Source organism: Anguilla anguilla, chromosome 9 (genome assembly GCF_013347855.1).
Source record: "Anguilla anguilla isolate fAngAng1 chromosome 9, fAngAng1.pri, whole genome shotgun sequence".
NCBI lineage: Eukaryota > Metazoa > Chordata > Actinopteri > Anguilliformes > Anguillidae > Anguilla > Anguilla anguilla.
In genome coordinates, this window is record NC_049209.1 from 51,135,050 (window position 1) to 51,151,328 (window position 16,279).

General features: G+C 50.1%; 1 protein-coding gene across 1 annotated transcript in view; it reads right to left on the reverse strand.

The window, feature by feature from the left end:
• Positions 1-388: 388 nt before the first annotated feature.
• stard13a (StAR-related lipid transfer (START) domain containing 13a) overlaps positions 389-16,279 on the reverse strand; it is an 82,445-nt gene continuing 66,554 nt past the window's right edge. The window contains 13 exon segments of the mRNA XM_035435033.1: positions 389-1,411; positions 3,199-3,375; positions 3,799-4,016; positions 4,344-4,464; positions 4,466-4,566; positions 6,089-6,203; positions 6,440-6,653; positions 6,998-7,196; positions 7,608-7,767; positions 8,281-8,451; positions 9,943-11,354; positions 13,258-13,321; positions 14,866-14,947. Coding sequence (XP_035290924.1) covers positions 1,294-1,411; positions 3,199-3,375; positions 3,799-4,016; positions 4,344-4,464; positions 4,466-4,566; positions 6,089-6,203; positions 6,440-6,653; positions 6,998-7,196; positions 7,608-7,767; positions 8,281-8,451; positions 9,943-11,354; positions 13,258-13,321; positions 14,866-14,947 — 3,152 coding nt within the window. The 3' untranslated portion in view covers positions 389-1,293.

Consider the following 16,279-nt stretch of genomic DNA (forward strand, 5'->3'; position numbering starts at 1 on the left):
ATGGTGGTTCATATTTAACATATTTAAAATGTTTTTATTTTTTCCATGGTTTATCACTGTTGATGCAATAAGGTGGTTCATATTTAACATGTTTTAATTTTGACAAACTACTTATTTCACATTCAACCATGTGTTTTCCATAACGTGTCCTTGCGCGTGTGCGCCACTCTTTTGAGAGTCTCTGGGACGTGCACATTTCATGCACAGATGGGATCTTTGGGGTGGGGTATTTGGACCAGGACCTGCGTGGACAGTGCAACTGTAATGGTGCTTTAGAATCAACACAAATTATGCAAATGAGTGGTTCAGAAGTAGTTTGAGTGAAACAGAGAGGAGAGGGAAAGAGACAAAGAAAGATAAAATTTCACAATGTTTTTAAACTCTGAGGAATTTAATATTTTCATTTTAAAAAAAAAACTTGTCGTCAGACACCCTGTTCTCCGCTCTACGGCGTTATCCAGTACGTTTAGAGCCACAAAATTTACACGCACGCACGCACGCACGCACGCACGCACACAAACGCACGCACACACACGCAAACGCACACGCGCATGAAAACTGCCAATGAGCTCGGGCCAAGTGAGCAAAATAGCGTTCAGACACAAACAGCACGGATGTAACGTAGCAAAACCGGCGCGTGGTTCTGCTATCTGCAATACACCACTAGCATAGCAGAGGAGGAGTGGCCAAAGCAAGCACACCAGCAGATAAATCTGCCTAATACGCCTCACATATTTACAGTATGTACAGTCTATATGTACTTATACACATATCTACACACAGAGGTACACACACGCACACGCACTTTACGTATTTATACATTGCTTTATATTTTAAATGAGGGGAAAACTGGAGTGCTTCTCAGAAGCTTGGAAATGTATAAATGTCCTAGACATCATAGAATGTGATGACCACAACAGCAAAAAACAACAACAACAATAATAATAACATTATTATTAATAATAATAATAAAAATAATAATAATAACACTACTGAAATGGTTTCAGTTGCTAAGGAGGACACTAGCGTAGGGCTGGAGCGCAGGCTGGGAGGGGTGGGGGGGAGTCATGCTCCAGTGCTTGTGATGAAGTGAAGCGGTGGCAGAGAGCATCATGGGATTGATTCACACAGCAGAACCCTTTGGTCCATCTTTAGACCCGGGGGGCGGGTCTGCGCTCCCTGGTTCTGGTTATGGTTTCCTGTTCTGGTTCTGGTTCTGGTTCAGGTTTTGGTTCCGGTTCTGGTTCCAGTTCCAGCTCTGGTTCTGGTTCTGGTTCTGGCTCCGGTTCTGGCTCAGATCTTGGTCTCGGGCCCCTCGGTGTCCAGCGGGTGGAAGGAGTCCCGTATCCGCGCGGCCTCTGCGGGGCACAGGTGACCGAAGGCCTTGTTGTACCATTCAGGAGTTCTGCCCCTGAAACAGGACAGTACAGGTGAGGACCTCACAACGCACACACACACACAGACATACCACACACACACACACACACAGACACACCACACACACACACACACACACACATACATGCACACACACACACACACACATACATGCACACACACACACACACCACACATACATGCACACACACACACACCACACATACATGACAGGACAGTACAGGTGAGGACCTCACAACGCACACACACACACAGACATACATACATGCACACACACAGACATACATACATGCACACACACACACACACACACACACACACACACACACATACATGCACACACACACACACACACATGCACACACACACACACACACACACACACACATACATGCACACACACACACACCACACACACACAGACATACATGCACACACACACACACACCACACAGACATACATGCACACACACACACACACACACATGCACACACACACACACACACCACACATACATGCACACACACACACACACACACACACAGGCGCACACACACACACACACCACACACACAGACACATACATGCACACACACACACAAACACACTCATGCTCTCGCACACACACACACACACACACACACACACACGTGCACATATACATGCACACACGCACACAAACATGCAAACACACACAAACTAGGACGCACACATTCACACACACACATACACACATGCATGCTCTCATGCCAATGTTCATTTTAACATGGCTTTTTAATTGAGTCTTACTGTGCCATTACCCACTTATTTTGACATAAACACCTTTAACATGTAGCGTATTTTAAATATAACCAGCAGAGAAAGATCATAACCTGACGTTAAACAGGCTGCCAAATTCTATCTTTTAACAAGCAGTCAGTTTGTAGCTATTTCTAAATCAATTGTAAAGCGAAAAATTTGGCTGACCTACTGTTCCTACTCTAACTAAGTTAACATTCTGAATAGTTTTCCGGTTCGTCTACAACATACAGCACAAACATCTTACCCTCGAGAAGTGAATGGCTATTTCTGAACAGCGACTCATTGTTATTCTCGGAAGCTAAGACCCATGGGGTACTACCCAGGGTTAGAGTGTAGCAGGGCTGGCTAGTTGCTCCTTTAGCATCTGCCAAGAGCTCAGCTTTCATAGTCATTTTAATCTTGTACGGCTTTGTTGATAAAATACCGCTAAGGATTAGCTGTGCTCATCCTTATTTTAAGGCATTCACAAGATATTACCACACACAGACACACACACACACACACACACTCTCTCTCTCTCTCTCTCTCTCTCTCACTCACACAGACGCACACACACACACACACACATTATCTCTCTCTCTCTCTCCCTCTGTTACACACACACACTCACTCTATCTCTCTCTTTCTCTCTCTCTCTCTCTCACACACACACACACACACACACTCTCTCTCTCTCACGCACATAGCGTCTTAAATATAGACACACATTATCTCTCTCTCTCTCTCTCCCTCTGTTACACACACACACACACACACACACACACAGTGTCTTATATACACACACACATTATCTCTCTCTCTCTCTCCCTGTTACACACACACACACACACACACACACACACAGTGTCTTATATACACACACACATTATCTCTCTCTCTTTCTCCCTCTGTTACACACACACACACACACACACACACACACAGTGTCTTAAATACACACACATATTATCTCTCTCTCTCTCTCCCTCTGTTACACACACACACACACACACACTCACTTGAGGTCCGCCCTGCAGATGTGTGTGAGGCGGGATTTGCCCGAGCTGCACGGCTCCAGCAGGTACTGTGACTCCAGGACCACGCCCCTAACCCCGCCCATGGGCGGAGCTTCCTCGTGCTCCACCGACATCGAAACCAGAGCACAGGCACCCTTCGGCATGTCTGTCCTCCACGACCTGCCCCCAGACAGACAGACAGACAGACACAGTACAGTCAGATAGACAGACAGTCAAACACAGTACATTCAGATAGACAGACAGACAGACACAGTACAGTCAGATAGACAGACAGTCAAACACAGTACATTCAGATAGACAGACAGACAGTCAAACACAGTACAGTCACATAGACAGCCACAGTACAGTCAGACAGGCAGACAGACACCGTACAGTCAGATAGACAGACAGACAGACACCGTACAGTCAGATAGACAGACAGACAGACACAGTACAGTCAGATAGACAGACAGACAGTCAAACACAGTACAGTCAGATAGACAGACAGACAGTCAAACACAGTACAGTCACATAGACAGCCACAGTACAGTCAGACAGACACCGTACAGTCAGATAGACAGACAGACAGACAGACAGACTCACCGAAGCACCACGAAGTCGCGGCTGGGGTGGGGGGGCATGTGGCCGAGGGCGTACTGGTACACCTCCGTCTGCCTGTCCAGCGTTTCCAGAACCTTCCACTGCAGCAGGTCCACGTCCCACAGGTGGCGCTCTCGCAGCACGCGGTTCAGCACCACCGAGGGCGGGGCCTCCACCTCCGTCGCCACCCGCCAACGCCGCAGCGGGTTCCCATCACCCATCTGGGGAGGGACGGGGAGGGGGGGGCACGGGGGTCAGCATGTCAGAGAAAATCTACTCCTGTGTGTGTTTGTATGTGTGTGTTACACATGCGTAAATCTATTTATGAATTTGTTTGTGCGAGCGCACTGTATGTGTATGCATGCAGGCATGTGTATATACACAGTACATATATATATATTTGTGTCTTTGTATGCACTGTGTCTAAATGTACCATTTGTGTGTATATGTACTATGTGTATTTCTGTGTATATACTCTGTATGTGGATATGTACTGTACTTGTACTATGTGTGCTTTGGTGTATGTACTGTGCATATAGGACACCCACCTTCTTGTAGGAGACCTCTGTCCCGTCGGCGCCGGTGCAGGCGACCCAGCTCTTGGACCGGTCCCGCGCCTCCTTCAGCAGGCCCTGCACCAGCCCGTCCAGGTGGGCGTGGTACGACCCCCCCCTCCTCCTCCAGGTGCTTACACAGCTCCTCCAGGGAGGGCACGGGGAGCTCCGCCTCCACGTACGAGCTCCGGGACTGCGTCACCATCTCGTGGGGGATCTGAGGGGGGGGGGGGGGCAAGAGGGGGGGTTATGAGCAGGGACACTTTTAAACGTTCCTGTCCTGGAAAGGGCTGTTTACTTTTCACCTTCAACCTGTTTTCTCACAGGTTGGGATGCGTGCTCGCAAAACACGTGGAGTTTGTGTGCATTTGAGTGTTAACCCAGGGCACTAAGGTTCAGGCACACACACATACACACACACACACACACACACACACACACACTCAGGCACACACACATGCACACACACCCCTCAGGCGCACACACACACACACACCCCTCAGGCGCACACACACACACACACCCTCAGGCACACACACTCACACACACACACATGCACACACACCCCCTCAGGCGCGCGCACACACACACACACACACACTGGTCTCTCCTGAATTCTGAGGAAATTCCTGGTAGCGGGAGGCTAACTCAGGGGCAGACGGCGTGTTCCTGTCTAACAGGAAGCTCTTCAGGCGCGCTCATCGACTGCGGTCGACGGAGGATGGAATTTGCAGACTCCGGCCATTTTTAAAATTCCTCTTCCAGGAATTCAGACCAGGGGATTTTCATTTTTCATTACAATCACAAAGAAAAAAAACATTAACACTTATTTTCAAAGACTTTCCAGGAATTAGTTTTTTTTTGTTGTTGAGAAAACATGAATCTTTTTTTGGTGGTGGTGGTGGTGGTGGGGGGGGGGGGGGTGGGGCTCTGTTGTTCCTTGACATACCGATTCTTCCAGAATAGCAGTGCAGTTCACATCAAAATGAAAGATGAGAATTAAATGTGCATTTTTTTGTAGTGAACTTGCGTTTGTGATGTTGCATTTATATTCCCTGGTCTGGGGGCTGTATTCTATTCTGGTATACGCTGTTCCGCTATTTGATGTCGTATTCTTTGGTCTTGTATTGCTCAGTTCTGTTATTTGATGCTGTATTCTATGGTCTTATATGTTGTTCTGTTGTATTATTTGACGTTGTACTCTGTTCTCTTCCTGCTGTCCTGTTGTATTATTTGATGTTGTACTCTGTTCTCTTCCTGCTGTCCTGTTGTATTATGTGACGTTGTACTCTGTTCTCTCGCTGCTGTTCTGTTGTATTATTTGATGTTGTACTCTGTTCTCTCGCTGCTGTTCTGTTGTATTATTTGATGTTGTACTCTGTTCTCTCGCTGCTGTTCTGTTGTATTATTTGATGTTGTACTCTGTTCTCTCGCTGCTGTTCTGTTGTATTATTTGATGTTGTACTCTGTTCTCTCGCTGCTGTTCTGTTGTATTATTTGATGTTGTACTCTGTTCTCTCGCTGCTGTTCTGTTGTATTATTTGATGTTGTACTCTGTTCTCTCGCTGCTGTTCTGTTGCATTATTTGATGTTGTACTCTGTTCTCTCGCTGCTGTTCTGTTGTATTATTTGACGTTGTACTCTGTTCTCTCGCTGCTGTTCTGTTGCATTATTTGATGTCAGGTTCCGTTCGCTCGTTGCCGTGCCGACGGGCGTGGTTTTGACGTGCGTTGTCTCACCTCAAAGAGCCGGTCGCACTCGGTGATCATGTGCGCCAGGCCCTGCGTAGCCGCCAGGTTCTCGCTCAGGTCCTTCTGATCGGGACGTCCCGTGGCGTACTTCTTCTGCATCGCCCTGAGGGGGGCGGAGGGATGGAGAGAGAGAGAGAGAGAGGAGGGGGGGATGGAAAGAGAGAAAAGGGAGGGGGGAGGACAGAGAGAGTGAGAGAACATTTTCTACTTTATTCATCATGGTGACATGATAGGGATCAAACCCTATCCCACGCAGGGGATTGGCCACAACCTCAATATTTAATCTCTCGGGGTAGTGTTACAGCTGTATTGTGACAGGAAGTGTGTGGTCATGGTTACCGTGGCGACAGGTTGTCCTTCTTCAGGATGTTGAGGTGGAAGAGGGAGGGCGCCAGGCACACAGCGATGTTCATGGGCGTCATCTGGTTCTCCTCCACAGAGGAAGTGACATCGCTCAGGAAGCAGAGCAGGGTCTGCAGCACCTCCCTGTTCTCGTCTGACATCAGCATGATGGCGGCCTGCACCGCCTGCAGCCGCTGGTCCTTAGGAACGTCTGAGAGGGAGGGAGAGAGGGAGAGGGGGGTGAAAGGGAGAGGCGAAAGGGAGAGAGAGAGAGATAGAGAATGGGGGCAAGTCAGGGACAGAGAGTGAGGTGGAAGAGAGAAAGAGAGAGAGGGGTGGAGAGGGAGGGAGAGAGAGGGAGAAAGAATGAGAGAGAGAGATAGAGGAACAGTGAGTGGGAAGAGAGTGAGAAAAAGGGAGCGAGAGAGAGAGAGAGAGAGAAAGAGAGAGCGTTAATTGAACCGGATCGCTGACTTTTGAGCCGACACACATCGATGTGGTCAGACGTACGCTTACACCCCTGGCACGTAGGAACCTAAAACCCGTGTTCCTCACATTGGTAGATGTGCAGGAAGGTCTCCCCCAGCTTGCTGGTGAGCAGCGGCTCGGGCAGGTCCCTGAAGAACTGCTTCACCATGTCGGCCACGTCGTACGCAGACTGGTCCTCGTAGGCCACGTCGTCCGGCGAGCTCTCGTTCATCTGCCGCAGCGCCTGGATCCGGGACTTCACCCCCGACTTCCGGAAGAGCCCCACCTGGACACGCGGAGAAGCTTTCTGTGACTGTTCCGGAACGTTCGGTCACTCGGGGGGTAATGTTTCCACGATATTTTCACCTTTTTGTGTTACTACTCTTGTGTTTGTTTCAATACATTTTGTGTCAAAGTTACTACTTTTGCGTCATAAATATACAATTTGTGTGTAACAAAGGAAGACTTTAACCCAGACTGGTTGAAAATAACAAGCAACTGTTGTCCAGAACTGGTCATGGAGGAGTGTTAAAGAATGATGTTGTGAAGTTACGTTTTAAGAGTACACTGTAAAATTGTTTGGGGGAAACGTTAAACAGTATCTCAGACCCAAATGGGAATGTAACGCACTGTTCTGCAGTGTTCCAGAGATGGGGGGGCGGGAGGTGACCGTGTTTTTTCGGCAGGGGTACGGTACCTGGTCCAGGCACTGGCTCCGGAGGTACCGCAGGGCCTGCTGCAGGCTGAGGGGGAGGGGCTGTCCCGTGCGCTGGACGTGCACGATCAGGGGCACCCCGAAAATGTTCTTGTCCTTGTAGTCCGGCACCTTGTTCCTCTTCATGAACCTGGGGACAGACCTGAGGGAGGCGGGCATGATGAGACACTGCATCGCATCGTCCAATCGGATCTCAGCGCCATCTCGTCCAATGAAAGAGAGGCCGTCAGTAGCACAGACAGACTGCTGCTCTCACTGAGATCGCTGTACTTTGTACATTACATTACAGGCATTTAGCAAACACTCTTATCAAGAGTGACTTACACAACTTTATATAACGGACATGCCCATCAGTATGTTTAAATTCTTTCTTGTTCATTTTAAAGCCAAAGGATCTTGGTAAATAAGATATAATTGTTATTATAATTATTATTACTATTATTATATTAATGTATGAGTGTGGCGGTGTGAATGTGAGAGCTTGTGTGTCTGTGTGTGAGTAAGAGAGTGTGAGTGTGTATGTGCATCTCTGTGTGTGAGTGTCTGTGTGTGTGCAAGAGTGTGTGTGTGTGAGAGAGAGTCCCAGAGTGCATGTCCCAGAACTATTCCTGGCTATGACACTCTAGCCCCGCCCCCAGGCCCCGCCCCCTCTTACCAGGTCCAGCCGTGCTTATTGGACATGGAGTACTTCTCCATGATGGCAGTGAGGCGGAGCAGGGAGAACTTCTGCAGCAGGCTCAGCTGACCGGCTGATTGGCTGGTGATCTGCAGGGAGGCCCCTGATTGGCTGAGGCGATTGGAAATCCTGAAGCTGGGCCAACGCAAACTGGGGACAAGAGAAACCACAGGGTCACACACATCTTAATGGGACCTTATAATCACTCATCTGGTTAATACAGTATATCAGGGCTACCCAATCATGTTCCTGGAGATCTACCGTCCTGTAGGTTTTCACTTCAACCCTAATTTGGCACACCTGACTCTACTAAATAGCAGCTCAACTAGAACACTAGCTGTTGAATGAGGTGTGCTCTGTTAGGGTTGCAGTGAAAGCCTACAGGACAGTAGATCTCCAGGAAAAGGGTGGGCAGCCCTGTAGTATATGATGATCTACACAGCCAGAATGACAGCTGAAGAACATAGTGAATGATGCTGATGTAATATTTTGACTTTTGTGCATTTGGGAAATTCCCTCTCTAGAACAGCTTCTACAGCTGATGCAAGTTAATTTCCCAGTCTGGAGAATAATATTTTGTGTGCGTACGTTTCCAGGTTAAATATACCCTGCTTATCTCACGCTCCATTTAACTTTCCCCCCCGTTGGTCCAGAAGCAATAAGATACGGACGGACTCGGTATGAATTTATTAATGCGAATCAGAGTTGGGATCAATTCCATTTCTATTTGAGTCAGCTCAGGAAATGGAGATGGATATTAAATTAATTAGCGAGAAGGCTCCGTGCAGCACCACGGGACCTTGTTTCAATCTGCGGGCCGAATTTCAGTTAATTTCCTGAGCTGATGACCTAAGATCAGGTGACGCGTTTCATTTTTTTACGCTCCCAGACTGTGGAACAGCCTGTCTCTACAGATCAGAGAGAAATCAGCGGCTAGTTTTAAAAGTCAGTTGAAAACACATAGTTTTAAATGGGCTTTTATGTGGTTTGGGGCACTTTTGCTGTTCTTTTATCATTTACCTTCTTTAAACCTTAATCATTAGATCTTAGTGTTCTAAAATGGGGGTATTTGGCCACCATTTTATTTTACTGTAGGGCTGCCCAAACCTGTTCCTGGAGGTCTACTGCCCTGTAGGTTCTCACTCCAGCCCTAACAATGCTAAGGACGGTAGATCTCCAGGCATTACATTACATTACATTACATTACAGGCATTTGGCAGACGCTCTTATCCAGAGCGACGTACAACAAAGTGTATAATCATAACCAGGAACAAGTATGACGAAAACCCTAGAGAGAAGTACCGGTCCAAGTACAGGGAACAACCGCATAGTTCAACTTGGACCCTGATGGTTAAACTGATTAACACTAACAACGAGAACGGCAACAACGCAGTCTATGGAAAAATAAAAATAAGTAAAAATACAATTAGTCGTTGAGACAGGCGCATCGACTAAGTCACCTATGAAACAGCTGCCTAGTTACAACCCTAGGCAGGGTTGGGCATCTCTGTTTTACCTGTTTTACTATATGTGGAACAGAAAAGGGACTAGCCCTTGATGGGACTGGGATGCTGGGGGACTCCCCCTCCTTCAGCAGACCTGTCCCCCCCCCCCCCCCCCGCCGCGGAACGGCGCACGCACCGGGTGGGCCTGGTGAGCGACGCCCCCACCCCGGAGTCCCGCCTCTCCCGGGTCCCGGTGGAGTCGGTGTCGTTCAGGGACCCCCCGTCCCGGTCGCCGTCGCTGGGCGTGGTGCTGCCCTCCAGGGCGGAGTTCCCCTCGAAGTCCAGGGTGATCTGACTGGAGGACTGCAGCCCCGAAACCCCGCCCCCGTTGCAGACCCCGCCCCCGACTCCGCCCCCTTCCGGCAGCACGTTCTGGGACCAGCGGTCCACCACCCGCTGCAGGCCGCTGACGTGCTGCAGGACGTCGTCCAGGTGGGGGAAGAGCTCGGCCCGCTCCAGGTCCAGCAGGTCGCCCGTGCTGGCGTACAGGTGCGAGCCGGGCACGTTGTCGTAGACGCTGATCCGGCTGCCCCGCGGGCAGCACTGGCCCAGGAGGCGGGGCTGCCCCCGGGGGGAGGAGGGGGAGGAGGCGGTGGCGGCCGCGGGGGGGGCGGGGCGCGGCGCGCTCGCCCGCCAGTCGAAGGAGGCCCCGCCCCCTCCGGCGGGCCCGGGCGTCAGGCTCTCCACGGACAGCGCCTTGGGGAAGGTCCCGGGCTTGTGGTCCTGGGGCACGTGCACCACCAGGTCCTCGTAGGACCGGAACTCGCTCCGGCGGGACGGGTCGCCGCCCCCGCCGCCCCCCCGCCTCGGGGGCACGCCCCCTACGTGTACGGCCCCGCCCCCGACCGCGTCCTCCAGGTACACGCCGCTGCGCTTGTGGGCAGGGCCCCGCCGCTCCTGGGCGCAGGGCGTGCCGACCGCGCTGCCGCTCGTCTCCGATTGGCCGCTGGAGTGGGAGGGCGGGGCTTCGGCGGCGGCGGTGGGTGGCTCCGCCCCCCCGTTGACGATCTCGGCGCAGCGCAGCGTCCTCAGCGCCTCGGGCTCCCGCCGCAGGACCGGCGCGCTGATCACCAGCGCCCCCCGGTGGCCGCTCCGCGCGGACGAGCACGAGGAGGAGGAGGAGGAGTTCCCCCGCGTCCGCAGCAGCTCCATCCTCCGCAGGAAGTCCTTGGCGCGCGTGCGCCCGTGCCGCCCGCTCTTGGCGGGCAGCGAGCCGTAGAAGGCCAGGTCGCCGGGCCCCCGTGGGTGGGCGTGGTCGGGCGCGGAGGGGGAGGGGGCGGAGTCCGGGCTCTCCCGCTGCCCCCCCCCACCGCCGCTGCTCTCGCTGTGCAGGGACGAGACCTCCGGCTCGCTCATGTCCGTCAGCACGCTCTCGCTGCTGACCGCCGCCCTTAGCCCCGCCCCCCCGGCCCCGCCCACCACCACCACCCCGCCCCCCCCGAGGAAGCCGTCGATGTCCTGCAGCCTGGACCAGCGTCGGCTCCGCCTCTCAAACGTCCACCTGTCACTGATGGCGAACGGGTCGTCTTCATCGGAGTCTTCGCTCTGCTGCAAGAGGAGACGGGATATTAATCAACATAAACACACATTTACAATAAAAACAAATAACGCTGAGGCACTCACGTGAATTAAAAAAGCCTTTATTGCCTGGGCAAGAACATAAAATTTATTGCTCAGATTTTGTGGGCCCAGAGAACAAAGGCTTTTTCAATCCGCGCGAGTTCCTTGGAACTTTAATTTATTCATGCATTTTTATCCCCTCGATTTCCAAAGAACACCAGTGACTAAATATTGCTGCTCTGCACCCAGTACCTCTTTACTTCAGTTATGCATTTGTTCCGTGCCTTATTTACTGTATACCTTGTTGTTTGACCTTTGTCGGAATTTCAGAGAAGACCACACAGCAGCCAACATATCGATGTTTACTAAATGGTATAGATACTGCAGATAAATACATTGTATGAGCGAGCATTGTGCTTTTCTCATGTGTAAATGCATATTTGTATTGAAGCTCACAAGCAACTTTTTCTATTTCCCCCCCCCAAAAACACTGTGTTTTATTTAGAGTATATTTACAAAGACAGGACTGAACACTTATAAAAGCTGAAGATCTTTCGCTGCCCAGGAATCAGGCGTACTGCACAACACCATGTGTTAAGATAAGAGGTTAAGGAGGAAGCGCTGTATCACTGGTCATATCTGTGAACACTTAAGATAAGCGTCATATATGCTCATAAAAAAAAAGTTTCATATCAGGCGGGACATGATTTATCTTCCCATTCTTATCAGGAAATAAGAAACAAACACAAGAAAGAGTAAATCCTCAACTTTGAAATGACCGACATAAAGCTTTTAAACGGCATGCCATGCCGCGGTAAACAAAATACTGGGCGACAGGTTTGATATTACGCATGGATATGTATCCCATTACATTTTTTACATTACAGGCATTTAGCAGACGCCCTTACCCAGAGCGACTTACACAACTTTTTTTACATAGCATTTTTACATTGTATCCATGTATACAGCTGGATATATATACTGAAGCAATGCAGGTTAAGTACCTTGCTCAAGGGTACAACGGCAGTGTCCTTACTCGGGACTCGAACCTGCGACCTTTCGGTTACAAGCCCAGTTCCTTACCCACTGTGCCACACTCCCGTTCCCTCGATACGCGCGTAAATCCGTAAAAATCTCACAACAGCCATTCTGAAGCCAACGCTCTCCAGAGAACGACAGGCCACATTCCACAAAGGAACACCGTCCCGAAAAAAACAAACCCAGGATCGACGCCGGCTGAAAGGGGAGAATGACACAACGCTGGAACAACACTCTCAAATATCCGTCCAGACCAGATCAGTGGGATAAGGGGGATTTGAGCCTTTAACAACATTAACAAACACGGACAGGACACTGTTTTTCTTCTCCCCCCCGCACCCCCACCCGCACCCCCGCCCCCCCTTTTCTTAAACCACCAATCCCGCGCAGCGTACCAGTGTTCTAGAATGTCGGCGGAACGGCACACCTGTACGCGCCGCGACGCGACGCAAGCAGTCTGGGGAAACACGACGCTAATCCAAACTTGGAGGAGAGAGAAAGAATCCGGGAGAAAGCACTGTCTGGAGATTTCAGGAGATATCCGGCGAATGGTATCGGGTTCCGGAACGTGTAAACACGCGCCACGGCGACAGACGCGCCAGGCGTTCGTTCGCTCGCCGCGCCTCGAAGGCAAAAAAACTCACGCGTCTCAACAGAAAACCACTGAACTGTGACACAGAGCGACAGAAACCTGGAGGAGGATTCTGGACGTCCGTGAAATGCACACCCGCGCAATGTCTTTGAGCGGTCTCTCAAAAATGCTTATTTTGACTGCGCAGAAGGTATTGATATGGCCCATAAGAGCAAGCTGGAACCCAGAATGAAAATTACCACCCCCCCCCCCTTTACTTACTTTCTTTTTGGGAATGTTCACATCCAGTTTCATAGAGGCACACTTGTTCAAGGTGTTGAGCCTCCTGGGAATGGGAAAGAGAGGGAGGGAGAGAGAGAGAGAGAGAGAGAGAGAGAGAGGGTCTCTGGATTGGTTCCCTTCACACACTGTTCCTCTGGCAGATCTTCCCCTCCTTCTCATGCCTACACTGTAAAGGCCCAACTAACCCTACCACACACCACCCCTGACTCCATCCCTCCTAACACCTCATTAAGCCTAATTAACAGGGTTTCCAGTGCCCCTCCAAACACACCCCCTCCCCCTAGTGTTGCTTGGTTGGTATTAAGTCAGTTCTAGTGGTGTTGGTTCCCATGGTGACCTGTGGTCTGCTCCTAGAAGTTCACGAGGCAACATCATTGTTTTTATGTTTATCTTTTTTTCCCCAAGGATCAGCACCCCACCCCAAACCCTTCTCTGTCTCTCAGACTCTCAGCCTTGACAACATCTTCTCTTGTAACCCTTTGAAGCGTATGTTCTTTGGAATGTTTAAAAATAATAATAAGTCTGGGTTCTAGAACTCCACTGCTTTCAGTCACCAGTAGTGGTGGTGACATCAGCATTAGAATGTTCAGTTAAGAACATTCTGAATAACTCAATTAATTTAAGCTGTTTCTTTTTCCAAAAAAAACATAGAAACTGCAGTAATAAATGCATGTATTTCATTAGTCCCACCCTGATGTACCTCTCCCCCCCCCCCCCCCCCCCCCAAAAAAAAAAAAAGTTCTTCCAGTAATTCAGCCAAAGAATTCAATTCACCTGAGCCCCTGACAAAAGTCTGGTGACATAATTGTTCTCTGGATAAACGGTACTCTCCTGCAGCAAAGCGGATGGATCTCTCTAATGCTGTAATTAACCCAAACCTCCTCCACAGAAAACCAGCACAGAGACTGCTGATCCCTCAGGCTCAGGGGATCAGACAAACTGCCCCCCCCCCCCTCACACACCCCCTCCCGCCCCGCCCTACCCCACCAAACACACCCTCCCAAACTTACAGACATCTGCCGGCAGTCTTTAGCCCCCCGAGGCTAACAGGCCTTTGAACAGGAGGTCAGAGTGTGATGCAGGGGAAAGGGGTCAGGAATCAAAGTGGGAGAGGCGGCGGCTGGCACAGACAGTAGCCATTCCGACTCAACGTCTGGCCCAAACGAGGATTTCCCTCCCGCGCGCGAACAGCGCAGACCCTACGAGAGCCGCCAGATGCTCAACTCCGGTTTGAAAGATCGCAATTTGATTCGCCTCGCTAGCCCTTTTAAGCGAGGGGTTTCGGGAATGTTTTTGTTCAAAGCTCTAATTCAGTGTTCTAGAACCCCGTTGCTTTCAGTTACCAGAAGTGATTGTGACATCAGCATTAGAATGTACAGTTAAGAACATTCGAATCAAATAATTGTGATCCCACACCTTAAAGGGTTAATGGTCGTGAGGGGGCCGTCACCAAGTGACAGTACTATGGCAACGGATATATCGAACGGTAATTTACCGCCGGAAACCGTAGGTGACCGAATGACGGAACGAAACGGAACTCTGCGCCTGAACCACTGATGCAGACAGACAGAGAGCGGCCTCCCTTACCGGCAAAGAGGCTCCACGAGGTCTTTGTCCAGGAAATCATGGTCCTTTTTCACCGCAGATATGTCAATGGGAAACTGAGAATCTACATAGGAAGGAGAGGGAGAAAGCAGATCAGATGGGTTATTCACTTCCTGTTGTTTCCCATAATGCACTGGAGGGTTCTACTGTACGTTCAGTCAATAACACATGGATGTGGGTGGCCTTTTGACTTTTTATGTATGTTCATCGAGTTTGAGTCAATGAAATATGCTGATATTTTTAATTACAGCAAACACAAAATGTTATAGCAGCTGTTTAAAGTATCGGGGTGTGGAAGCGTTTAGCTTGTGGAAATTATTTTGTTGGGTCAACAAATTCTTAAAACCTTCCTGTAGAAAAATAAAGTGTACATGTGATCTCCACGAATAACATAACTGGAAACTTGTGGTTTTTATGGTGGCACAAAAGAAACTGAAAATGTTGCAACAGTGTGATTTATCACAACCTTGATCCCAACGTTGTAAAAAGTTGAGAGAACATTTTGCCCTAACTGGGCAGTTCCCTTGCAATGAAAGGACTGGATCTTCTCTCAACCAATCAGATGAGCTGAAAGCACACATCATGCCCCCGGGCAGTGGAGACGTGGAGTTTTGTTTCCATTTTCCCTTTCTCCTAAACTGCACGGAGGAATTACATTTCCAGGAACAGTCCATAATCCAGAGTCAGATAAAACAGCCCCAGGTAGAAGTACAATAAAAAAAAAACTCTGTCAGCTCTCTGAACATTCTAAGCTGAGAGTAACGGCAGCTCGTGTCCCATCTCTCAGCTGCCGAGGGTGCAGTGGGCTCGTTTTGGGTTTCTATGAGGGGTGAGTGAGTGTGACTGAAAGCCACAGCCCGGCCAACTCCACTCACTCACTCACTCACTCACTCACTCACTCACTCACTCACTCACTCACTCACTCACTCACTCACTCACTCACTCACTCACTCACTCACTCACTCACTCACTCACTCACTCACTCACTCACTCACTCACTCACTCACTCACTCACTCACTCACTCACTCACTCACTCACTCACTCACTCACTCACTCACTCACTCACTCACTCACTCACACACACACACACACACTCATTCACTCACTCACTCACTCACACACACACACACACACGCGTGCGCGCACACACACACACACACACACGTACACACACACACGCTGACACGCACACACAAAAAAACAAAGGCAAAAAATGTCAGCGTCAGTGTGTTTCCTTTAAGATTAGCCACAGTCCCCATTGCAGAGACACTCCCGACCTTTGACCCCTCTCCCAGCAGCCCAGCCTCCACCAATGGGCAGCCGCGGTCGGAGGGAAGACTCCTGCATTTTCCAGGGCCCTGATAACGGAGGCATTTTCCCATGACCTCGCCGGCA